Source organism: Kryptolebias marmoratus, linkage group LG19 (genome assembly GCF_001649575.2).
Source record: "Kryptolebias marmoratus isolate JLee-2015 linkage group LG19, ASM164957v2, whole genome shotgun sequence".
Lineage (NCBI taxonomy): Eukaryota > Metazoa > Chordata > Actinopteri > Cyprinodontiformes > Rivulidae > Kryptolebias > Kryptolebias marmoratus.
In genome coordinates, this window is record NC_051448.1 from 2,525,523 (window position 1) to 2,550,494 (window position 24,972).

Here is a 24,972-nt window from a genome sequence, read left to right on the forward strand (position 1 = left end):
ACATGTAGACTGGTTGGGCGAACTCCCATGCACCCTCAAGGACCCTGCTAAGAGTATAGAGCTGGTCCAGTGTTCCACGGCCAGGACGAAAACCACACTGCTCTTCCTGAATCCGAGGTTCGACAATCCGACGGACCCTCCTCTCCAGAACCCCCGAATAGACCTTACCAGGGAGGCTTAAGAGTGTGATCCCTAAATAAATAAATTTATTCAGCGAGAACAGCATCTTAAGATTGTCTGCAACAGTGTTGGTGCTAAAATAAGCATCTTTACTGCTAAAAATAACTCCTTAAGGAGTGAAACATGTGAGGTATGTAAATGTGACAGCCAGGTTCAAATAAATCCAATCTGAACAACAAAACTAGATGTGTAAAAGAAATTTAAAAAACTAAATAAAGCACATATTAAACAGACCATCCAAATAAACAACACCACTCAGAAAAGACATCACCTCCGTCTCATCAGTTTCATCCTGTTTTTTAGGAAAAAGACTTTATTTTTATAAATCAAAGTGGGAAAAAGGTAATCAATAAGTGTCTAAAAGTAACTCCCACTGCAGCACGGCTGATATAAACTACAGACAGTCAGCTACGCCAAAACCAATCAATAAAAAATGTTTTAATTTTATTGGACTGAAATGTCCTGATTTATTCTTTTTAATTACAGGCTGGGATTCCTTGAAGGAATGCATATCGAGTATGTTTTATGAGTGACTCTCAGCTACTACCGCACCAAGTTTGAGCTCAATACGTGTAAAGTGACAGAGTTTTAGCCATATTAGTGTTTTTAAAAGTTAATTGGCTGTGTCAGCCATCTTGAATTGGGTTGTCTAATGATTACTTCCTGAAAGGATCATTAAAATCTGTCCACTGATTAAACGAGGTGTTTTGGTAACAGATAGATGCAAACATACACACAAAATCATTACTGTCTGTTTAATAAAAAGGGTTAATCTGCCTGTTTATACTTTTAAATTAAAATTTGAATGTATCTTAAGGAAGCAGTACATAAATACTAAATTATAAACTGACCTGTAAGAAGAAGAGCTTCTACTTTTAAGCAGGATCAGACTGCTTAAAAAACAAATTTTTGACACCTAAGACGTGTGTTTGTTTACCTACAGAAACAGCCGAAGTGACTAAAAGTTGGTCAACAATGGCGCCGTCCACGGAGGAGCCATTTGGGACGGAGACGTTCTTATAATTCTGATGTACCGGTATGTGTTTACGCCCAGATTTGTTGAGTCAAGTATGCAGAGCAAAGTGCTTTGTTTACATTGAGCGCGTACCTGCATTTCAGAACTGCACATCTGCATCTTTGGAGTGAACTGGATTGTCTGATAAAGCTCAGGGGAACCTTTAAATGTTCTGGTTAAATAGTCTGCAGCGAACATCCCCTTTAAAGAGGAGGATGATGAAATTAGATCAATAAAAATGGGGTAAAATGTTTATATTTTTGCCTGGTTGCCATGCCAACGATAAACCACAGCTCTGACAAAACAAGATTTAAGATTTAAGGCGTGGATTATATCATCACAAACAACATTTCCTCCTGCTCTCATCTAAATAAGTGATTTCGTGCTGATATTTTACTGGATGTTACTGTTTTATTGAAACTAAAGTGACTGAGACCTTACCTGCAGAAACAGGTAATTCGTCAGATTTAATCCAAACCCCACCAAACAGTGGGGTGGTTGTTTTGGGATAATGAAGGAAGAAATGCAGCGTGATTCCCGTCTCTGTTCGTCCTTGTGGAGCTCTAATCCTTCGCTAATCTCCCCGCACAGGGATAACTACTTTCTATTTTACACCCCAGCATTCAGAAACAGACCATTAGGACCGTTTCTCTTTAATTAGGGCAATTTTTCCCGGTTTTCCCAAATCATCAGAAGCAGCTGGTGTGCTGACTCAAGCTTGTTAGCTAACCTAGCTTTAAAACGTCCAATTAATACTAGAAGAATACAGCGAAAGACGAAATAAATCTGCAGAAATGTCAACTAAGCAACAAGCACCACGCTGCCGTTCAACCAACCCGCATTTACGGTTTGAGCGATTTTTGTTGCGTTCCCGATATCTGGGCATCACGGGCATGCAGACAAGTCAAATTTATATTCTCAAACATATACAATTAGGTCCTCAATTCGGCTCAGAACAAACACGGTTACGGAGCAAGACAAAAAGAAAAACGCCGTTATTTCGCCCGTTTCTTACACTAGCAAGCTAGCATTCGCCACCGCCCCAACAGATTTACAAGCTAAACCGCGAAAACGACTCACCTTGTGTAAACTGAACGCCGTGTGTCTCGCTGCGAGGTTAACTGGACCATAGAGGCATCCGGTTCAACGTCTAGGATCGCAGTTAACGGGACAGAAACGCGGTTCCGTTAGCCCCGGGTAGCAGGGAAGTAACGGTCCGCGCACTGGGCTGAGCTCACCGGGGTCGCTCCTCCTTCCAGGAAATAAAAGGATGTGGGATGTGTTGCGTTCAAGTGCCCGATCCGCCCGTCAGAAACGTGACGCGCAACGACAAATACAGAGCAAATAATTAATCGCAGCTCTCCTATATCCGTTTAAGAAAAACAGAGTGAGGGAATACAGCATTACAGATCAAAAATAGGGAACATTTCGCATTTTTCCCCGGTGAGTCATTAAACTGTGCTTGTAACTTAAAGTTTATTCCAACAGTTTTGAATGCATCACTGTAACCGGTTCTTTAATCACACAGCGTCTCCATCACTGTAAAGATAATTAAGTGCTGATTCAGGAATCTCACAGTTTGTGTTCCTGTTTTTATTTTTCTGCACGTTTTTTCACAATCCAACCAATTCTGCAAACGTTGTGCTGTTTTGGAAGTTCATATCAGTGTAATGTGACACCAAACACGTTCAGCTCATTCAAGAGATGGATGCTATGACTATGTTTTTGCAATTTATACATTTCAGATTATCTATTTTACAAATATTGTACACATAGAAATATATTGAAACCTCTAATTCCTTAAAAACCACACATTTCAGCACACACAAATCTGCTTCAATACAATGGCTCCATTTTTGACTTCTTGTGCTACTTTTAGCTTTTAGCTTCCATCTTGCTACTTTTAACTTTCATCTTGCTACTTTTAGCTAGTGTTCTGCTTCTTTCAGCTTTAATAACTCAGTTTTAGCTTCTTCAGCAAAGCCACTCAGCACAGCGTTTTTGCAGTAAAAGCAATTTCTCTTCTTTAATCTTTTCAATTTCGTGAAATTTTCCTTATTTGTACATAATTCCAAACACTAATCTAGTTTTGTTATTATTCCTAATTAATAAATATTGGGTTTTTTTCTTGTGAATTGAGAACTTTAAGGTTTCTGACAGAACAGATTTAACTCAAAATTAAGTCTTTAGGTCTTTCGAGGTGTACAGTAGTCATTTGTCCAGATATATTTACTTTATTTTTTATAAATCTACCTGTGAAAGATTATTCAAGGCCTAATTTTGCGCAAATTTCCTCTTAGGAATGCAAAAATACCCTTCATGGTTTCTTGAATTAAAGGCTGAGATTATGAGTCTGAATCACTGCAGCAAACAAACGTTTTCTGAACCAAGTTCTGGAAATCACGCCGACTTCCTGCCTAAAAATGTGGAAATTCAGAACTAAGTTGTTGACAAATTTTGAGAAAGCGGATAACATCGGCTGAAGCAATAAGCGAGCTCCAAATTATTTTGGTTTGAAACATTTTTCTGCACTTTTTACGCAGTGACAACAGAATAAGAAAAGATGACCCATATATGAAGTTATTCAACACTTTACTGCCATAAATTCTCATTTTTTTATGTAAAAAAAATGGTTTCTAAACTGTTACATTATAAGAAATCATCGACAGTTACAGAAAATACCCATAAACCACCCAAAGGCTTTGGGAATATAATCATTTCTATCTCCAGTGATGTTACACGTTTAAAGTTAAACAAAAAAAGAAGGAAATGTTACAGTGGGAAATAAATTACTGTAACATGGATTTAACAGACACCATTATTAGACTGTATGCAGACAAAAAAAACAGCGTTTCCCTCTTTTTAACATCCTGACTCGTTCCTTTAAATACCACGTTCTCATCCAGACACCAAAATACAGTATTTAGTAGTCTTTGTATAAAAATACTAATTTTTATGCCTGCTTCGGTTTCTTCCCTTTGCTCACTGAATATCCCTCCTGGTCCCTAAGCTGTTACAGTTTTGTAAATTTAAAAAGTAAAAATATCAATTTATAGCAACTGAAAGGTGTAAATCTGGAATTGAAGAGTAGAGGTGTCATCTCACAGCAGCTTATTATTATTATTATAAACGATTTGACTCGGTCTGAAGTCAATCTAATAAGAGCACAGAAAAATATGGTAGCTGTTCACTGTTCGACCAGTGGTGCTAAAAGAAAGAAAACGAAGGCGGGGATTTATTTGCCCATTACGGTGGCCAGCAGGGCCATTCTGATGTACATGCCATTCTCCGCCTGACGGAAGTACGCCGCCCTGGGGTCCGTATCCACCTCCGGGCTGAGGGGCGAATAAAAGAGGAAAATAAGTGCTTTTAAACAGAAAACCAGCTTAAAATGCTCCGGCCCATCATGAGACGACGCTCACCTTATTTCGTTGACTCTGGGCAGCGGATGCATCACCACCATCTTCTTTTTGGCCACGGTCATGATGTGAGGAGTGAGGATGAACTGCCCGAAGCACTGACGGAGAGAATTAAACATCCGTGTAAGCCTCCACAAACATTTTTAAAGATAATTTCATGCTGATTTGTGAGCGAGAAATCAAACTTACAGCCCTGTACTCCTTCTCAGATCCAAACCTCTCCTTCTGGATCCTCGTCATGTAAAGGACATCAGTCTCAGGAAGAGCCTCCTCGATACTGTCGAACTCCTCCTGCCAAGAAAAGAGAATTTATTTAGTTAAGATTTCAGCAGAGTTCATCTTTCTGCGCAGCACTGTCGAGTTCCCACCTGTTTGATTCCCTTTGAGGCCACAAAGCTGATGATCTCTGCTGGCATGTGGAGGTTTTTGGGTGCCACGTAGCGCAGGGTGATGCGGTACTGCGTCAGCAGTTTGGCAAGAGAGTGAACCGTGCGGCCATGTTTCAGGTCCCCGACCATTGTAATCTGAACAAAAAAAATAAAACAATAAAAATCACGATGGTTTTCAGAAAGTGTTCTGCTCTGTTTTGAGGTCAGGGTTTAAATTCTCTCACCGTCATGCCGTTGACCGTCCCGAGCTCCTCTCTGATGGTGAAGACGTCCAGAAGGGCCTGGGTCGGATGTTCCCCGACGCCGTCGCCTGCGTTGATCACCGGCTTACGGCAATGACGGGATGCGCTCTGTGTGCCACATGGGGGGGGAGGAAACTATCATTAACTGGTTCAGAGCTGATCTGAGCCACTGTTCATCAGCAAACTCATGCAATGAGCACAGCATCAGTTCAAGGTTTAGGGGATATCCACACAGAAGTAGATTTTTTATGCTGCGGTTCAGCCGTTCGTTTACACAACAGCAGCGCTCGTTTTTTCTGAAGCCAAAGCTTTCTGAACCCAGGTGTCAGAGTGGAGACTTTCAGACCCTTCAGTTTGCCTTTCAAAGGAAGCCCCAACGTGGGAAATCGCACATGCACACCACAGACGGCTGCAGACAACACCTGCTCTGCAGTAATAATGGCTGATAGCAGAGTGCTGGTTATGTGACTCACTTTTCTCAACGTGTAGCATCAACCCCACCTCACTGCCGGTCCAAACAAACCTCCGTGTATTCACTGTTTACATGCTCCAGACTGCATGCACGCCTCGTTGAAAGCCTGATGTCAGCCTTTTCATAACAGTTTTAGGGTCAAGTCTCCCTCCTTAACATTTTCAGAGATCGTTCTCGTGTAAACAGGGCCTTCGTCGGCGCTACAGAGAGTTCAGTTCTGTTCGAGAACCAGAGGCAGTCCTTCAGTCATGTAGGAGGTTTCCAGATGTTTAGTGAAGCACAATCAACATTTTATCTATGATACCTAATTTTATATTTAAAAAGCTTTATTCTGATATATTTTTGTTGGCTTTCAGTCAAAAAATATGGGAATAAAATAAGTTTCTCCAGCCAGAAGTCCAACTGTGCACAAGGCTACCCTCAGCGAGCACAAAAGATTAGTCAAAGCGCCACACAAGACGAGTTTTTAGCTGAACGGTCATGCAGAGAGCTTTCCAACAGTGTACCTTTGAGTTTGACTCAACGGGAAGCATGGACTCTCACTTTCAAGGAGCATGTCTATGGTACCACCAAACAAGCACAAAAAATTAATAAAAATTAGCTTGATTGTTTTTTTATTTTAAAACAGGTGTGAGACCTTATTTCTGTTCTTCTGATGTTTTAGATTAATTTTTTTTTTAATTAATCTAATTGAAACAACTTATTTTTTTCTTAGTTTATGATCACATAAAAACCAGCATGATGGATTTGCTGCATTTTTAAATTCAACCTGAGAGCGTGTGAAATAATCTGATTTAAATTCTGCAGAAGGACTTTGAGTCGGTCCGACCTGAACCCACCTCGACGGCGCCAGGCGTCGGGTGTCGAAGCACCAGGACGTCGGCGTAGCAGCTCATGGTCTGAACAGAGTCTGCCAGAGACTCTCCTTTCTGCGTGGACGACGTGGACTCGCTGAAGTGGACGACCGAGCCGCCCAGGCGCTGCATGGCTGCTGCGAAGGAGCTGCTGGTGCGAGTGCTGACTTCGTAGAACATGGACGCCATCACTTTACCCTGAACAGAAACAGCAGGACGTTAAACACAAAACCAGAGCCGTGGTTACGAGCTGGACTGAGCAAATAAAATGTCATTAACAGGTCAGCTGAAAAAGTTTTGGAGATACCTTCAAGATTTCAACGCTTCGCTCCTTCTGGACCATCAGACGCAAAGTGTGGGCAACGTTAAACAGGTGTGAGATCTGAAACACGAACCAAAGTGCAGAAATATTAATATTTGAAGTGAAAAGGCCTCTTTGTGTTTAAGTAAGTTGTTGTTTCTGTGAAGCACCTGCTCTTTGCTGAACTGTCTGACGGTCAGGATGTGCTGGCCCACCAGCGGGTGCAGCAGAGGAGACATCTGAAGATGCGACACCTGGGATGGAATCGTCTGTCTCGGCTCGGACAGAGGAGAGAGCAGCCTGGATAGAGGCGGAGGATGGCTGTAACCGTCACCGGCACAGGCCAGTGGGAGCATGGCCATTTCTGCAGGGATCACAGTCACATGGTGGCGATTACTCAATGTAAGAAACACACACGTCAGAAAAATGACTTTTTATAATTTCCTTATAATGAACCTGCACCAGAAGGTTTATTACAGAGCAAGAATCTTTAGAAATGTGTTCACTAAAGACAGAAAATATCCAAAGTATTATAGTTGTAGTACCTGGGGGCAGTCCGGGATCAGAGGAGCGGTGGATGCGAGGTGGCAGCAGGAAACGGGACTCTCCAGTCAAGCGCCGAGGACTTGGGGGTCGGGTTCGAACGTGGCCTTCACGGGGAGGAGTCGGTCGGGCTCGCTCCGGTGACTGATAAAAAACACACAAAACCCAAACTGAAGCTTTATACTTCCAACAAAATGCCATCAAGTCTCTGGTTTTATTACCAGTGGGGTTTCTTTAACCGGTTCAGCTGAGGGGATCGAAGAGGTGGACCAGGCCTTTACATCTTCACCATAACCAGGAGGGACCAGCACCTGGTGGAGACAGATTTCTAAGCTTGTCTTCTGCAGAAACAACTAACTGAAGAGATGCAACAGATGTGTAGCCGAGCGCTGACCTGGCCGTCGATGTAGGCCACCTCTCCTCGGAGGACCACGCGGCGGACTTTCCCCTTCACCTTCAGGCCTTGGAATGGGGTCCACTTGGATTTGGTGAACTGCATGGCCTGAGGAATAACCCACTCCTGCTCCAGGTCCACCTGTGTGCATTAGGGCCGTGCCTCATCACAACCCTGACATAACGTCTGTTAATGTCAAATTCATGGCCTTTTTTTTAACATTTGTACCTCCACGTAGGTGTTCTCCTGGACAGGCAGGTTAAAAATCTTGCGTGGGTTGTCATAAAGACGTTTGATAATATCATCCAGAGTCAGACGTCCATCGCTGACGGCGGTCAGGAGCAACGGTAGCATGGTTTCCAGGCCGGGGTAACCAGGAGGAGGACGCTCAGAGTTCTTCTCCTCCACAGAGTGAGGAGCTATCAAAACAAAAATGAATCACGAGTGAAGCCGAAGCATTTCTAAGCTCTGCGACTGAAAACGTGCGCTCACCGACCGTGATCTGTGGCGAAGCAGTCGATAACGTCCAGGTTTTCCCAGAGTGCTTCCATGTCTTCACGGGTTCCTAACATGGGTCGAACCTGCGCCCGTCCCTCACCGATCTCTGATATGTCTTCCTCACACAGGAAGAGGTGATGAGGAGCCACCTCACACGTCACCTGGATGCCCTTCTGCTTCGCTGCTCGGATTATCAGGATCTGACAGCGGCAGTAAAAAAAAAAAAAAAAAAAAAGTGATTAGAGGTTCTGTTTTATTTTCAAACAGATGCTCTGCACCAGCTCCTTACCTCCTCCTTTTTGGCCACGTGGCAGATGTGGACCGGCCGCTGGTAGAGCTGAGCCACCATCAGGATGGCAGCCACCGTCTGCTTCTCAGCGTGAGCCACGATGGGCATCTGCTTGGGCCACTTCTCAAAGTGCTTTAAAACAGAAGCAGGCAGGTTGGTCGGCGCTCAGATGAGACCACAAGCATTTCCAACTGATCCAACTATTGTTCTAATTAGAGAAGGAAACTGCTGATTTGGCTTTGATCATCTGTAATATTTAAAAATGCTAAATTTAAGAACAGAGCCATACGTCATTAAAAATTCAGGTGTGTCTTTTTTAATGAAAAGTCCATAAAAATAACATCTGACGCAAAGATTGAACAAACCTCCATCCAGAGAGAGACGTTGTCCATTTTGAGGGTGGAGTACGTGTCGTTCAGGTACATCTTCAGGCCGGCGGTCTGCGCGGCGATGGACGGCAGCGTGGAGGCGTTGTCCGAAGCAGCGCCCACGTACAGAGCGTAGTCACAGCGGCAGCCTGCTTTGGCCAGCTGGTGACAACAAACAGTTCATTAAATCAAACATGACAAGAAGTGGATCTAATAAACATCAACAAAACATCATCTGTACGTATTTTTGCATCGACCTGCTGCACTGATGCAACTCATTCTTTCAGCGCTGCAGCATTTAATCAAGATTCTGTGGGCGTACCTTCTGTACGAGTGTCAGAGTGCTGGCGTCCGTGGTGGCGGGAGACGTGTTGGGCATCGCACACACCAGAGTCACACCTCCTGCCAGAGCGGCAGCGGTCCCAGAGGAGAAGTCCTCCTTATAAGTGGCGCCTGGCTCCCGCAGATGAACGTGGACGTCGATTAGACCTGAAATTTTAACAGGAAAGACTCAAACGTACGACAGAGCCGGTGTGATCACGTGTTCATCGTTGCTTTGGAGAAAAAGACATTTTAAAAACATTTTACTTCCTTCTGAAGTGTTTAAGAATTAAACGTAAACATTCATGACTAAAATAACCCAAAGTATATCAGAATTTTAATTTTAAAATAACTAGCTGTAAATAATCAGTCTTCATGCAACGATGTGGTGTTTTAAAAAGCTGTGTCCTGCAGTCATTCATTGAAATGAACACATTTTGAACAGATGTTAGGATTTTGTTCAGCTGCAGACTCGTTCCTGGAGATGCAGTGACTCACCGGGCAGACGGACGAGAGTCTGAGACGTCATGCTGTCGATGTGAGTTTTCACCGGAGGAGCTCGACCAATCTGACTCTGCAGAGCCTGCAAACAAGTTCCTGCATAAAACTCAGCAGCCACAGCCGAGGTGAGCATCATCAGCCCACTTTAGGAAAGCAGTCACTTACCTGAACGAAGAGCTTGGTGCACTTGATGTCGATGATGAGCGGGACAGAGTAGTCGACGGCCATCCGCCTGGTCCGATAACCTTTGGTGACGAAAGAGGACAGCCTCCGACCTCCGCTGTTCCTCATGGAGAGGTTAATAACCAGGTCGAAGTGGTTCTCCTCCAGGTAGTTCATGATGCTGCGCTGCCTCTCTTTGGTGGGAAATTCGCTGACGTCCTCCTCGAACGGCCAATCCACCGCCGTCACCTGGAGGCGAAGACAAGTTACAGAAATGAATCCTTACAGGAGGCGACAGGTGAGTGGATGGAGGTTTCTTCTGCAACAACTTTTTAAATTTGGCATCATTCTGTGATTTCACAATAAAACACACCATTCAATTTTAAATTGAGCTTAAAGAAAACACCATATTGAGTCAAAGTTTTCTGTTTGCAGACATATATAAGTTTAATTTGTTAATCAGCCTGCTAGCAAATGTCTGCATATAATGAAAAACAAACCAGTTCTACCAAAAACACTAAATGCATTTCTACTGAACAATGTTTGTTTTCTTTTTTATCCAACAGGTCTTAGCAGCAGTGAAGCTTTAAAGAGATCAAACTGTAGCAACTTTTAATCTGAAATGAGATTTAAGTTTCATTTTCACAAAAGTCTGCTACACTGCGATGTGATATTATGAAGCTAGAATAAAATATTTAAGATGATTTAAAAGCAACAATCATGTATGTTTTACTGCAAGAAAAAGTCAGGACTAAGTTTATCATTTTTCTGTTAAGGTTGGTTTGAATCCACATTTAGCGCCTGTGTTTAATAAGCAGCTGCTGTTCATCTTGGCAGCTTATTATCCTTTTATTGTTTTGTTTTAATAAGGAAAATGGAAAAGATTAAACCGGTCTTATGAGTGTTACCTTGACTCCATGTTCTGTGTAGAAGTCAGCGGTTCCCATGCTGGCGTACAGGTCGTATCCGAGAGACTCCAGAGCCTGAACGGTCGGCAGCAGCTCACTCTTGTTCTACACAAAACAATCCAAGCAAACAAGCAAACAACCAGGATAATTTAGAAAAGAAGAGACTAATTTAATGCAGATCGGAGTTTATGCAGTTTACTTCTTGGCTCAGAAGTAAGTAATCCTTTTTATGGACCGATACATAAATAAGTTTATTAACTTTATAACAGATTAATGTTGTTCTCCCCATTTTACTGTTATTTTATTCATTTATTTGTAGGTCAAATGTTCTAATTTGGATGCAGCTTTAATGTGCTGGGTCTGTTTACTTTGAAAAAGCAAATTAATGTGCTTTAAAAAAAGAAATAAATCAGTCTCTAAAAGGTTTGGGCACTTAAAGCTTTGCACAACTGTATAAAATCTGCAATTTTCATCTGTTTAACACAAATAGCTGCTGTGTTTTCACCCTGAAATGTTTGATTTTTCTCCTCCCATCCAGTCACCACTCAGTGGATCTCTTATAAAATAACGTTTGTTTTGCTGTCGTCGGACCTTATAGCTGCCGATGGAGAGCAGGATGTTCTTCTTGGGGATCTTGAAGCCAGTGGAGAGCATGGCCTTCAGGTAGGCTTCGTATCTGTTCTCCCCAAAGCAGGCCACTTCTCCGGTGCTGGTCATCTCCACCCCGAGCACCACGTCGGCTCCGGCCAGCCGAGAGAAGGAGAACTGAGGAACCTGGAGGACAGGAGGCGTTCCGTCGATGTTAAAACACAGAACAGGAGGGAAATGTGAGCGGCTAGCATCGATGGTTCGAGTCGGACTTCTCACCTTCACTCCCACAATCCCTTTCCCACTCATGAGGCCGACCGTCTCCACTTCCACTCCCATGATGGCCTGCGTCGCCAAGGCAACGAGGTCGACTCCCAGCGTCTTGGATACAAAAGGGAAGGAGCGGGAAACTCGGACATTGCATTCAATCACCTTCAGCTGGTCATCCTGGAGAGAAAATCATCACAACAATAATTTTCTGTTTTTAATCAAAATAACTTCAACCAACCTCCTTGGTAGAGGCAAAAAAAAAAAAAAAAATCTTACAAAATAATTCAATTGTCCTATAAACGACTAACTCACCTTGGCGATCAGCTGCAGGTTAAAGGGTCCGGTGACCTGCAGCTCCTGGCCGATGGAATGAACAATCATCATGATCCTCTCCAGGGTCTTCTGGTTGAGATCCTGAGGCGGCGTCACCAACGTGGCGTCGCCAGAATGAACACCGGCGTTCTCCACGTGTTCAGAAATCGCAACGGCCAGCACCACCCCATCACAGGCGACTACGTCTACGTCTATTTCCTGTTAAATGCAAAAACGTTACAGAGGAGCTTCACTTCTCAGCTTCAACTTAATATTTATATTAATACTTAACTCACCTTGGCCTCCTGAATGAATTTAGAGATGACCACAGGGTGTTCTTTGGACACAGCTACAGCGCTGCTCAGGTATTTCTCCAGGTCGCTGTCGCCGTAGGCGACGTTCATGGCCGCTCCGCTGAGAACGTAGGAGGGGCGAACCAGGCAGGGATACCCGACTGTCTCACAAAACTTCACAGCAGACTGCAGGGGAGCAAAACACAACCTAATCAATAATCTGTCGTAGGTCAAACAAGAATAAAACAAACCAGAGCCGTGTGGATGCTGAGAGCTGAAAGGTTGATGAAAGAGCTGAAGAAGCTCAAATTGAGTTGTTTAAACAAGCAGAACGAGGCTAAAATGAGAAGAACTGTAACTGAAAGCTAAAAGGAGGAGAATGGTAGCTAAAAACAACTAAAAGTGTTATTAGAAGACAAAAATAGAACCAGTTTGTTGAAGCAGATTTCAAAGAAATGAAGAGATCTCAATGTAATTCTATGGGCAATTTTATTTTAATAAAGTTTAATATTTTGATAAGTAATAAAGTTACAAAAGCACACCATTTCTAACTGAGCTGAATGTTTTGATATATGAAAGGTTAAAAGAGGACAAAGAAAGCTTCGTCAGCATTCACACAATAATTTATGATTTCCTCAGATTTTCAGAACATTTAGGTTTTCGGTGCACATCAGTAACTCGCCGTACCTCGGTGTCGGACAGCTCCTTCCACTGCGGCTGGCTGATGCCGATGGTGTCAAGCATTCTGGAGAACTTGAACCGGTTCTCGGCGCTGTCGATGAACTCTGGCGACGTTCCCAGGATGCGACACTGCTGCCGATGCAGCGACATGGCGATGTTGTTGGGCAGCTGGCCCCCCATGGAGAGGATCACCCCCTCCGGGTTTTCCCTTTCGTAGATGTCCATCACCACCTGGGACCGGCGCAAACACGCGTTTATCTCAGACTGAATATATTGGCTACGAAGATCTGAAACATTCAAGGTAAAAAAAAAAAAACGAACCTCAAAGGAGATCTCATCGAAGTAGAGCCGATCACACATGTCGTAATCTGTACTGACCGTCTCAGGGTTGTAGTTCACCATGATGGTCTTATAACCCATCTGCAGATGACAGAGCAGACAGACAATTATCTGATTTACCTGCTTCAACCACAAAAATACTGCAAGAAATCTCATTTCCTACACCAAATATCGTTTCTGAGCATTAATCAAAATAAATGCTTAAACACCACTGCAAATCCTGCTTCGATTTAGAGAAAAATAACAGCTCTCCTCAAGCTAAAATAATTAGTTTGAGTTATTTTTAGGTTTAAAACAGAGCAGCAACGGTTCTATAAAGCAGGGAGAACGAATCTGAACATGAAAACAGGACGATGAGCTTTAACAACCGTTTCTAAAGGGATAAGACTATTTTCACTCCATTTTTTAAAAAAGGACAGATTTTAAAGTGTCACCTTTATTTATTAATAGTATGCATGACTGGACACTCAGAAAAGCAAAAGTATATTAGACCAGGCTTTGGTTTTTGAGATTTTTCTTTTAAATATTGTTGTTTTACCACAAAGAATTCCCTTGAACATGCAGTTTTATTTCCTGATGTATCTGCAGCTATATTATCTTTCAAGAGTAATTTTTCTGCTTCGATCTCATTGCTCATTTAAAAACCCAGCCGAAGTGACTTTTTATTCCCCATCCTGCTCCTCCCGTGGGATCATCTCCTACCTTCCTGAGCTCCGTGATGCACCCGACCGCGCACCAGTCGAACTCCACGCTGCTGCCGATGCGGTACACGCCCGACCCGATCACCATGACGTGCTGCTCGCTGAAGCTCAGGTCGTTCTCGGAGCCGTGGTACGTCAGGTACAGGTAGTTGGTGTGGGCGGGCCACTCGGCCGCCACCGTGTCGATCTGTTTCACCACAGGCAGGATGGACCAATCGTGACGCAGCTTTCTTACGGCCAACTCAGTGCTGCAAGACGGGAAAACAGATTTAATTAATCATGATCAACTTCGAAACATCAGCTTATTTCTGCTGTCTAGATTTTTAGTCACTACGACTGAATGGGAAATGATTCTGTTCATCAAAAACAGATAAAAGTTGTTTTTATTCAGCAGCATTTTCTAACTGTCTTTACTTCCCACCAACCTCTGCACAGCCTGAGCGATCTGCTTGTCCGAGAAGCCCAGCTGTTTGGCTTTCCGCATCACCTCTGGAGGCATCGAGCTCTCATCCTGGGTTGAAAGATTTCAGAAAACAAATTTAGTGAGGTAAAAAAAACAACTTTATATGTTTTTTTCATGCTGCTTCTGTCTAATAAACGTCACCTGGTTGTAGGTCTCCAGCAGTCGCTCGTGGTCAGCGATGTTCTTCATCTTGTGCAGGAACCAGCGGTCGATCTTGGTGAGGTCGTACAGCTGATCCACCGTGTAGCCGGCTCTGAACGCAGCCGCCAAAATGAAAATACGCTTATCAGTGGGAGTCTGCAACTCCTGCAGGGCAGAGGGAGGCAAGAGCAAGAAATGTACCTCTGACAAATAAACAGGTGATTATTTTTTTGGTTTACAGACAAACGCCGTGTCACATTCCAACAGTCTGCCTCACCAGCACGCGTGAGTTTGAGCGAATATCTCAGAAACTGTTGCACTCTCAGATACTTTAAATGTTAAAACACAGGGAGAGCGGCAGGAAACAGACAGCTTTTCTCCTGTCAGTATTTTATGCACTATTAAATGCTAATGAGCACATGAGCGAGACAATTAAAATTATCTTATTATCCAACTTTAATCAGCAGAATACAACCATTAATGTTATACTGAGGCTGAAATGACAAGTTAATGTTTCATCTTCGTCCTTCATGCAAAACAAAAAGAAAGAAAGATGTTTATGATCTTCTAATTTTGCAGTTAAACAAATTAGAAGATCCTAAACAGCCTCACTAATTGATAGTTTGTTCAAATATAAACTGCTTTTTAGTTTGGGTCAGTCTTATGATCTGAACGAAACATCTTACTTGATTTAATAAACAGGCTAAGTTCACTTATTTATTGGAACTTCTCTTCATGAGACATTTGTAAAGTTTGAGTAAGGTTGGCTAAGCAAGATAATAAACCTAAAACAACCCAAAGCTCTGAGGAAGTATCACAAGCTTCAGTTACGTTAACGATCAGCCACAGATTAGGAACTAAAGGAGAGAAACTGAGCGGACTCGAACCTTTTCAGAGACGGGTTTGATGGTGTGGTCGAAGCCGACACAGTTCTCATCCACCATCCTCAGAGCTTTCTGAAAGGCCTCCTCGAAGCTCCGGCCGATGGCCATCACCTCCCCTGTTGAGAAGAAAAATATCAGGGAAGTCTTGCTGACTTTACTGAATCCATCCAGACTCCACGGCTCTTGGAAACAGTTTATGAAACAGGAAGTGTGTGTGCTTCACTCTCGTACCGACGCTCTTCATGGAGCTGCCGATCTTGGTGGAAACCCTGAGGAACTTGCTGAGGTCCCATCGAGGAACCTTCACCACACAGTAGTCCAAGCTGGGCTCAAAGTTTGCTGTCGTTGAGTTGGTGACAGAATTCCTGGAAGAAAAGTTTAATTACTGTAACAGAAACTATCACGTCTCCATCGCAAAATTTAAAACCGCCAACGTCACAGATTCAAATCAGAGACGTAAATAAATTAAATAGAGAAGATTATTATGTGTAAAAATCCATACTTGAGTTGTGGCAGCGGTATCCCCAGACCAAGTTTAGCAGCGACGTAGGCCAAAGGATAACCGGTCGCTTTACTGGCCAGCGCTGAGCTCCGCGACAGACGGGCATTCACCTCGATGATGTAGTACTGCAAAAACACGCTCAGTCAGCAGGAAACGCATATCTGTGTAGAACAAAGGTGTCCAATCCTGGTCCTCAGGGCCACCATCCTGCAGGTTTTAGATGTTTCTCTGCTCCAACACACCTGATTCAGAGGTTAAATCACCTCTTCATGTTCTGCAGAAGCCTGTTAATCACCCATTGATTCAGATCAGGTGTGTTGGAGCAGAGGAACAAGGAAAACCTGCAGGATGGTGGCTCTCCAGGACCAGGATTGGAGACCACTGGTGTAGAAGTATGAATACTAGAACAGAGAGTCCTGCACCTACAATATCGTGCTTTAAAAAAAAAAAAAAAAAAAAAAAAAATCGGTCTCATTTCCGTTTACCTGATCGGATTCAGGGTTCAGGGCGTACTGGATGTTACACTCCCCCACGATGCCGAGGTGTCGGATCACCTTGATGGCCGTGTTCCTCAGCATGTTGTACTCGTGATCGTTTAGGGTCTGACTTGGTGCCACCACAATGGATTCCCCGGTGTGGATACCCAGCGGGTCGATGTTCTCCATGTTACACACCTGAACAGCAAGCACAAAGCTCAGTGACAAACCGTTTTTAAGATTTAACACAACTGCAAATTAAAACAGCTGTGGTGTTTTTTTTCCGTCTGCTCACAGTGACACAGTTGTCGTAGGCGTCCCGGACCACCTCGTACTCTATCTCCTTCCAGCCTTTGAGGGATTTGTCCACCAGGACCTGAGAGGTGTGTGCGAAGGCTGACGTCACCAGAGAAATCAGTTCCTCTCGGTTGTTGGCAAAGCCAGAGCCCAGACCGCCGAGAGCGAACGCTGAACGGACCAGGACGGGGTAGCCCAGACGCTCAGCAGCTGCCAGCGCCTACAACAAAAAAAAAAAAAAAAAACATGACTAAACTGGAGAAAAATCCCTAATTAGAGCGTGGCTGTGAAAGGTTAGATGTTCCCACCTGCTCCACGGACAGAGCCGCTTCACTGGGAGCGACATGTTCGTTGATCTCCTCCATCTTCTCCACAAAGATCTTCCTGTCTTCAGTCATCTCGATGGAGGCGACCGGCGTTCCCAGAACTTTCACTTTATACTTCTCCAGGACCCCCATCTTCCTCAGCTCCACACCGCAGTTCAGAGCAGTCTGACCGCCGAACGTTAGCAGCACGCCGTCCGGACGCTCGTTTTTGATCACCTGTTGGGAGACGACGCGCAACATTTTCTCCACAAACCTGTTTTTACATTTTAAAACTCTGGTATTTTTTAGATAAGATGGAATATTGTGTCAATCGCAGAGAGATTTAAAAAAAAGAATCCTCACCTGAGTGACGTATTCTGGCGTAATTGGCAGGAAGTAGACTTTATCTGCTAACCCTTTGGAGGTCTGCACCGTGGCAATGTTGGGGTTGATCAGCACAGTCTGGATATTCTCCTCCTTCAGAGCCTTAATAGCCTAAAAACAAAGCAAACGAGTTCAAATAAGGCACCAAAACCAACTGAACTAAAACTAGAATAGACTTAAAAAAAGCTAAATAATTTCAATAAAAGCTGAAAAAAATAAAGCCAAACAGTCACATTAGTTCCCTTCCATCAAACAGCAGCTTTTAACAAAGATTTGTTTTATTTTATTTCACAGACCTGGGATCCAGAGTAGTCAAACTCTCCAGCCTGGCCGATGGAGAGTCCTCCCGAGCCTAGGATGAGGACTTTCTTCGGACGGACAACCTCCTCGGTCTTTGGGGAATCAGGGTAGGTGAGGTGCTCCATCAGGCGCTGCTTAACTGGAGAGAAACGACAACAATGAAATAAAACAAGGAGGTTCATGTTTGTTTATCTGTGCAGAGGATTACTCATAAAAGAAAGAACAGAGATTGATGAAATTTTCAGGAAATGTTGAGGATACAAAGAACAAATGATCAGGATTACGATGTGGCTCCTTTAATTCTTTTAATGACTCTACGGCCTAGATGGAGGTCTGGAGTCTCTGAGTGCTCCTAGTTTTATTTTATTTTAAGAATCCATTGAAGGTCGGCCTCCGAGAGGTTTAATATGCGAGGACATTTTAGAACAGAGAGAGGAAAAGGTGTGAGACACGTTTAAAACACAAGTTAGCCTGGACATGCAGCCCAGTGGAAGATAATTTGATTACCAGATGTTGCCGTGTTGCCCTCTTTGTAGTCTTTCACGGCGCCGAGGAAAACATCAAACAAGCCGACCAGATCTGTCGGGCCGGCCATGTGCTCCGGGTGGAACTGCACGCTGAAGGATCGGATTGAAGCATTTAATCCCTTCTTTTTAAATTATTTACAAGGTTTCCAACAAACTAAACGGAGGTGCGTCTGAGAGGCGGTTACCTGAAGACGGGTTTTGTGTTGTGTACGATGCCCTCGTTGGTGTGGTCGTTGGCGTTGGTGAACAGCACGTCCCAGTCGGCCGGCAGGGTGTCGGGGTCGACGGCGAAGCCGTGGTTCTGGCTGGTGATGAAGCAGCGGTCCGTTCCGCTGTGGATGCACGGCTGGTTGTGGCCTCGGTTACCATACCTGAGAAACGAGCAAACACAATTAAAGAAACACATTTAAAACATTCTGACAAGAAAGTTTTAACCATAGTTTAGATGAAGGGTGTGCTGTCTTCACATAAAATACACATTCGCTTCAAACAGAGTATTCTGTGCAAACTTAAAGGATGTTAAAGTTTTTTACACTGCCTTTAACACACTATAACATTATTTGACATCATCTGAGGAATGATAAGGAACTGTGCAAACAAAAACAAATAAAAATAATAAATATATATAGATATAAATGTATTTAAACTATTGGCTGAATTCTTAAATTTCAAGGATCCATAATAAACACTTTAACAATATGCATAAAATTGTAATATAATAGAGGTTAAGTATACTAAAAAAATCCCTAAATTTAAATAACTAACAACTAAAATTTGAGTTAAAGCAGAAGTGTTTAAGTCAAAATGTCTGTTAACTAAAAACATTGCATTAAAAATATGTTTTAGCAACAATAGAAAAATAAAAGCAACCAGTGGGTATTTTGCAATGTTTTCAAACCCAAAAAGTAGATTTCTTTGGCCAAAACTAAATTTAATTTAATTTAATAACCATTGAATAAAGGGGAAACAAACTGAAGCGGTATTTTGTAGCAAGGAAACCCTCTAACCTCCCGTCAGATTATCTGTTTGGACGTCAACAACATTCCAGCTGAGCAGTGGGAACTCTCGCTGGTCGCCGCGACCTTCACGCCGGCTCCGATAAAGCTGCCGGCAGCGGACACCGTCGCCTCAGAAGTGGCTGCGAGGCGCTCTCAGTAATGTGTTTATATTAGCCTTTTTTCAGTCCAGTGCTCATACTGAAGATACCAGGCTGCTGAGGCCAGCAAAAACCCGCCGTTCACAGCCCAAAGGGCGACAAACAGCAGACGGGTTTTAGAGAAACCAGAGGACATTGGAGAGTTTTCTTGACTTCAGACATTTCTCACCTTTGTCTTGTTTCAATACATAAATAAATGACATCTGTACACTCATTATACAATCAGATTTGACTCATTTAAAGTCATCTTAGAACAGTTTAGGAAAGTGTCACGGTGTAAATCCACTGAAAACTCTGATTTGACAGTTTTTATGTTTGTTTAAGCAGCTGTGCTGTTAGTAACTGAGATCCTCACTTCATCTTGTAGGTCTTTGCTCCAATGACCAAAGAAATCAGCTGATGTCCGAGGCAGATCCCAAAAACCGGCTTTGACTGATCCACGCAGACCACCTTCCTCACGTTGTTGATGGTGGCCTGACAGAACTGCGGATCCCCGGGACCGTTACTGATGAACAAACCGTCGAAATCTGAGGAACATGGGAAAAATGCTCACGTTACTGAAGAGAAAAACAGACTGTACTATTTAAAATCTCCACTTTAGGTGACTGGTTTCTCCTGTTCACATGTAAGGGTGTGTTTATGCAATAAATTAAACCTATGGAAACATCTCAAATGTACCATAAAGTCTTTTGAATCTACAATTTAGCTAATTTGACTCAACCAAGAGGAGACAAATTAAATTGGAAATGTTTTAAATCATGCCTGATGTGGTCTAAAAATCTAAATTTGTGAGCTGCAGGAACAGAGCGCATCTCTGACCGTTGATGTCGAGCGGGTGGTCCCAGGGTACAACAGTAACTCGGGCTCCTCTCCAGGCCAGGCAGCGGATCTGGTTATACTTGATCCCACAATCCACCACCGTGATCCGAAAACTACCACTGGGGTTGAATATTCTCGGCTCCTGGAGACAAACATGAGGCTCAGGTGATGTAAAATCGATTTGGTAAGGCAGGTAAGTATTTATTCATAAACAATAATCTGCTGATAATGACAAAACTATTAAATAAGCTTCATCCAATCCGTCCCTTTAATTAAACAACCTGAATAGTCCAGTTTTTAGCAGCTACATCTCGTTTTTTCAGTAAGAAAGCAGTTATCAGTCCAACCCTCAGAGGCTGTTAAAGCTGCTGTGACACTAACAGGTGGAAACTGGATGAATTACCTTCATGGACACCTCCTGGACCAGGTTTCTCTGATCCGGGTTATCAAAGGGGACGCTGTCCTCAGGAGTCCCGTCTATAACCAGCTTCCCCAGCATGGTGCCTTTCTCTCTGATCTTTTTGGTCAGACAGCGGGTGTCAATACCTGGAGTGAAGAGAAACCGCCTGAAAATCTCAAAAACGTTTTTAAACACGTAATCCTTCAAATGCAAAACTGCGATTTTACCCATTTTTGCACCTGAATACACAAAGTTAAATCTGCATTTAATAATTTCATATTAAGGCTCCAGCATACTCCTTAAGAAGTTGCAATGTCGGTTCGCAGTCACGAGGCGTTTGTTGGACCAAACCCCTGTGAGAAACAGTTCGGCCAGGGCTTTGTGTCACTAAGGGGCAGCTAGGAGAACAAAAATGACGCAATTTTCAACACGCGACCATGTGACTGAGAGCCGACTTCGTGACTTCTCATGGAGGATGGAAAGGCCTTTAGAGTTACCAAAATGTTCTGACCTTGTAATCCAGGAATGCCTTGTTCTTTGAGCCACTGGTCCAGCGACTTGACTGAACTCCAGTGACTGGGATTCTCTGACAATTCCCCAATAATCAGAGCTGCAGCGTGGATCTTGGACGACTCAAACCACTGAGCAGAACAACAGAAAGAAGAGTCATCGCTGTGTGGCGTGAGAGTAAACCAGTGTCTTCCATCAGTCTTTTCTAAGCCCCCTCTGCGTTATCTGTTCTCACCAAACCTTCTTTATTTACATGTTTTTAACTTTAACTCACCCTGCTGAGTCCGAACTCTCCCTCTTCATCCTTCGGTACTCCATAGTTGCCAACCAGGGGGTAAGTTAGAGTCAGCAGCTGGCAGCGGTAGGACGGGTCGGTGAGCGCCTCCGGGTATCCCACCATGCCGGTCTGGAACACTGAACACACAAAAACATTCCTCAGGAAACTAGGGTTGCCAGCTGTCCCGTATTAGCCGGGACGTCCCGTATTTCAGCCAAATAAGGTGCGTCCCGGGATGCTGTTTGTCCTGGATTCACGGGGAAGATGGAGATGTGAAATGTAAGGGAAGATGCATATATTTCTTTCTTTTTGTGCGCCATAATACGTCTTGTAAAACAGTAAATATTGCAGAAAATCATAATTTATTCCATACGCATAAAATTTGGTGCTTGCTTGCTTACCCTACACTTGTCTGTGTGCTCAGTGCGTCGCGCTGTGCTGCGAGGGAGTGAGGAAAACTTGGTAAATGGTAAATGGCTTGCACTTATATAGCGCTTTATCTAGTCCAAGGACCCCAAAGCGCTTTACACTACAATCATTCACCCATTCATCCACAAACTGATGGTGGTAAGCTACATTGTGGCCACAGCTGCCCTGGGGCGGGCTGACAGAGGTGAGGCTGCCATCACACCGGCGCCACCGAGCCCTCTGACCACCACCAGTAGGCAAGCCGGCTGAGATGGCCGGAGCGGGGGCTTGAACCAGCAACCCTCCGATTACAGGACAAACCCCTACCTCCTGAGCCACTGCCGCCCAATGCAGTCGTGTGTAAGTGGCGTGTTGTGTACGCAGGAAGTCTTGAAAATAACAGAGGAGATGATGTGGACGAGGAAAACGAGAATAATTTTTGTTTAGGGGGATCTAACTCAAATGTTGGGGAATTAAAAATAATTATGTAGTGACGCCACATGTGACGTCATACATGATGTTATTAAGCCCCGCCCCCGACGGGGCCGCCCTGTTGTTTTGGAGTGGCTGAGTTGGCAACCCAAAACTGCACCTGTGGTGTCAGAGTCTGTCTGCTAGCTAAAGATGGTAAGGTGTTTTTACTTTTTCTGGTCTCAATTAGTGCTGGGCGATATAACGATACATATCATGGGGACGATGAGAAAAGTGTCTATCGTGATATATTTTCTTCTGTCGTCTCCATCATAATTGTATCAATGATTCATGTAAATATTTTATAACGTAGGCTACGACGAATGTATTAGTGTTGTTACTTTGCATGCATTCAGTTTATATAAGTGATAAATAATAAGAAAAAATAACTATTTTGCGAAGAACCTCCGTTTTGCGACATGACGCTGCTTTACGGCAGCGGCTTTCTGTGCGGCGCAGTGTTACACCGGGCCCACCGTATAAAGTGTCGGCATTTAGGTCATCTGAAAGATGGAGACGCATGAAGTATCAAACTCGGGTCGCAACAAGTAGAGACAGCTAGCAGGCAGCCCAAGAGGAAAGACTTTTACCAAAACCAGGGGGACGTCTGTGATTTGGTTCAAGAAGTCCGACACGGAGCAGAAAAAGGTAATATGCTAACTCTGCTAATGCTAACTCTGCTATTAGACTGTTTTCTCATCTGACGCCAACACAACAAACCTCTTCTATCACTTAAAGAAGAACCACGAAAAAGAATATTTAACAATCTAAAAAGTGCAAGGTCAAACAAGTTGTAAAAGAGCCGGGGAAAGTTGCGAAAAGTAAAACTATAGCCGGCCGAAGATAATGGAGTCTGTTGTCATTTGATACATATATATTGCTGCACTAAAATGCAGCGGATCTCATTTGTGAAAATTCAGTTAAATATCACTTCGAAATAAAAATGAAAAATCTTGAAAAATAAGAAATTAGATTGTTTTTTCATATTTTTTAGAGAATAACTGACAACGTACGTAATTTGGGTATATAGTGATATATATAGTTATCGTGATATAAAATTATCCATATCGTGATATAGGATTTTTTCAATATCATTAAATCGGAAGTTGCTTTAGTCATTTCTGGCTTGTTGAACTGATTTTCAAAGTCAAATTAGCCCTAAAAAAATCATCCTACAAAGTAAATGGATTAATTGCAGCTCAGATCTGGAGCTGAATTAGATTTAGGACATGACTGTTTTATTCCAGTTGTTCAGGTTTGCAGGGTTTTTTAAGAGACACTGCACATGATGCTAAGAAATTGCTTATTTTTTTGTCATGATGGAGACTCAACCCTTAATTAGCACTTAGCACTTAGCATTAAGTCTTGGAAACCTGCCCCCTTTCAAAATAACATTAAATAAAGATTTATGCACAGTACTTTGTTGTTTAGTCACCACACACTAATCATGTTTACACCTGGCATCTTTGACCTTGTTAAACACAGTCCTCTGACTATCTGCGTCTTAATAAATGTAAATTAAACCATAAAGAAGAGTGTGACGTCAGTGTTGCTTCATTGGTTACCACACTGCTCATCCTTCTGCCAAACCTCATCAGGAAACTCGGGACTGATTATTCTGCAGGTCAGAGACCTTCACAGGCTGACAAGAACACATGTGCTTCATGCTCATCCCAGGAAACAACAATTTACCATAAAACTGACTGATTTAAAGCGTAATTTTAAGACACGCCCCCCAAGAGGGACAAGTTTTCCAAGTCTGGCGCTAAATGAAATTGACCTTAGGGGGACATAATAGCATCACAACTTCAATTTATAAACAAATAAACACATTTTAAACCCGGAAAAGTAAATATTCATGAATATTTTGTAAATAAAGACTTACCAACTTCTCCAGCCACAGACACATTTGCACCAAAAAGACGTCCGCTAAACCTCTCTCCGTCCTCCAGGATCAAGGTTGCCATTTTCCGTTCAGGTTAGCTGATGCTAACTATCGATCCTCTTCTTCGGTTCGGTTTAAAGCGACTTCTGCTGCCCACGTGAGCCTTCCGCCACAATGAGAGGGATGCAGAAACTCGGAGAAAAAGCCCACGAAACACGAAGTTCGACGATCGGAAAAGGAGCCCGGACGCGTCACGGAGTGTCCCGGGTCAGAATCAGAGCCAGGAGGCGAGAAAAGAGAGCTCGGTTCGAGGCTTCGGCGGTTCAACGGGCGAGGAGGATGCTAGGAAAAGGTTCCACGCGCGCCGCCAGCAGCGTGGAAGTCGGCCCGCCGTACTGACCCGAATGTTTGACTCAACGACCGCATCCCATTTCCGCTGATAATTTTCAAAATAAAATTTAACGCGCTCTAAAAAAGCATGTTAGTCACAAATACTAAAATACTCGACCGGAATAATCAATTTTAAACATAAAGGGGGCAATGCAATAAATATACAAAGTCAACTGTTGACCCGAAATAGCGACATAACAGTGATGTTTTTTTTAAGTTGTAAATTTAAATATTATTTTAAAGAAATACTGTGAGTCTTAGGGGATAACAATAAAATCAACATTTATGCAAAGAGACTAACAATAAATGTGTTTATTGGCTTTAATTTTTTTTCAAA

The 24,972-nt window shown here is 43.2% G+C and overlaps 2 protein-coding genes across 5 annotated transcripts in view; both read right to left on the reverse strand.

Moving 5' to 3' along the window:
• The window catches only part of dnajc5ga (DnaJ (Hsp40) homolog, subfamily C, member 5 gamma a), a 13,689-nt gene extending 11,245 nt beyond the window's left edge, over positions 1-2,444 (reverse strand). For all 3 annotated transcript variants that reach the window (XR_001809060.3, XM_017434902.3, XM_017434901.3), the window contains exon 1: positions 2,276-2,444. The gene's annotated coding sequence lies outside the window, so the exon portion shown is untranslated. The remainder of the gene's footprint in view (positions 1-2,275) is intronic.
• A 1,326-nt stretch (positions 2,445-3,770) lies between these two features.
• On the reverse strand, positions 3,771-24,650 carry cad (carbamoyl-phosphate synthetase 2, aspartate transcarbamylase, and dihydroorotase). Of its 2 annotated transcripts, XM_017434926.2 has the most exons (44): positions 24,246-24,649; positions 21,479-21,618; positions 21,206-21,335; positions 20,698-20,840; positions 20,295-20,436; positions 19,831-20,002; positions 18,505-18,690; positions 18,300-18,409; positions 17,789-17,931; positions 17,472-17,603; positions 17,112-17,345; positions 16,802-17,023; positions 16,516-16,704; positions 16,031-16,155; positions 15,760-15,893; positions 15,532-15,644; positions 14,645-14,809; positions 14,466-14,551; positions 14,042-14,288; positions 13,322-13,420; positions 13,007-13,231; positions 12,323-12,505; positions 12,027-12,245; positions 11,724-11,891; positions 11,448-11,630; positions 10,857-10,961; positions 9,952-10,197; positions 9,784-9,868; positions 9,287-9,453; positions 8,962-9,126; positions 8,597-8,728; positions 8,306-8,507; positions 8,038-8,228; positions 7,810-7,950; positions 7,637-7,726; positions 7,418-7,559; positions 7,043-7,236; positions 6,879-6,953; positions 6,557-6,769; positions 5,228-5,353; positions 4,983-5,138; positions 4,804-4,905; positions 4,618-4,712; positions 3,771-4,530 (listed from the first exon to the last, which is right to left on the reverse strand). In XM_017434926.2, exons 1-44 carry the CDS (start codon positions 24,325-24,327, stop codon positions 4,431-4,433), a joined length of 6,699 nt encoding a protein of 2,232 aa, XP_017290415.1. In that variant the 5' UTR covers positions 24,328-24,649; the 3' UTR covers positions 3,771-4,430. The 2 variants fall into 2 exon arrangements, with proteins under 2 accessions (XP_017290415.1, XP_017290416.1); XM_017434927.3 differs by lacking the exons at positions 3,771-4,530; positions 4,618-4,712; positions 4,804-4,905; positions 4,983-5,138 and adding an exon at positions 6,224-6,275 and having other exon boundaries at positions 24,246-24,650.
• Between the last annotated feature and the right edge of the window lie 322 nt (positions 24,651-24,972).

Bases quoted from the DNA above. Each gene is read 5' to 3' on its own strand.
- cad (XM_017434926.2), bottom strand. From the start codon at position 24,327: ATGGCAACCTTGATCCTGGAGGACGGAGAGAGGTTTAGCGGACGTCTT. The intron at 9,869-9,951 runs GTAAGTGACTGC...ACTTGTTTGCAG, and splicing joins GCACCAAGCTCTTCGTTCAG to GCTCTGCAGAGTCAGATTGG. The intron at 6,954-7,042 runs GTGCTTCACAGA...TTCGTGTTTCAG, and splicing joins GACAGTTCAGCAAAGAGCAG to ATCTCACACCTGTTTAACGT.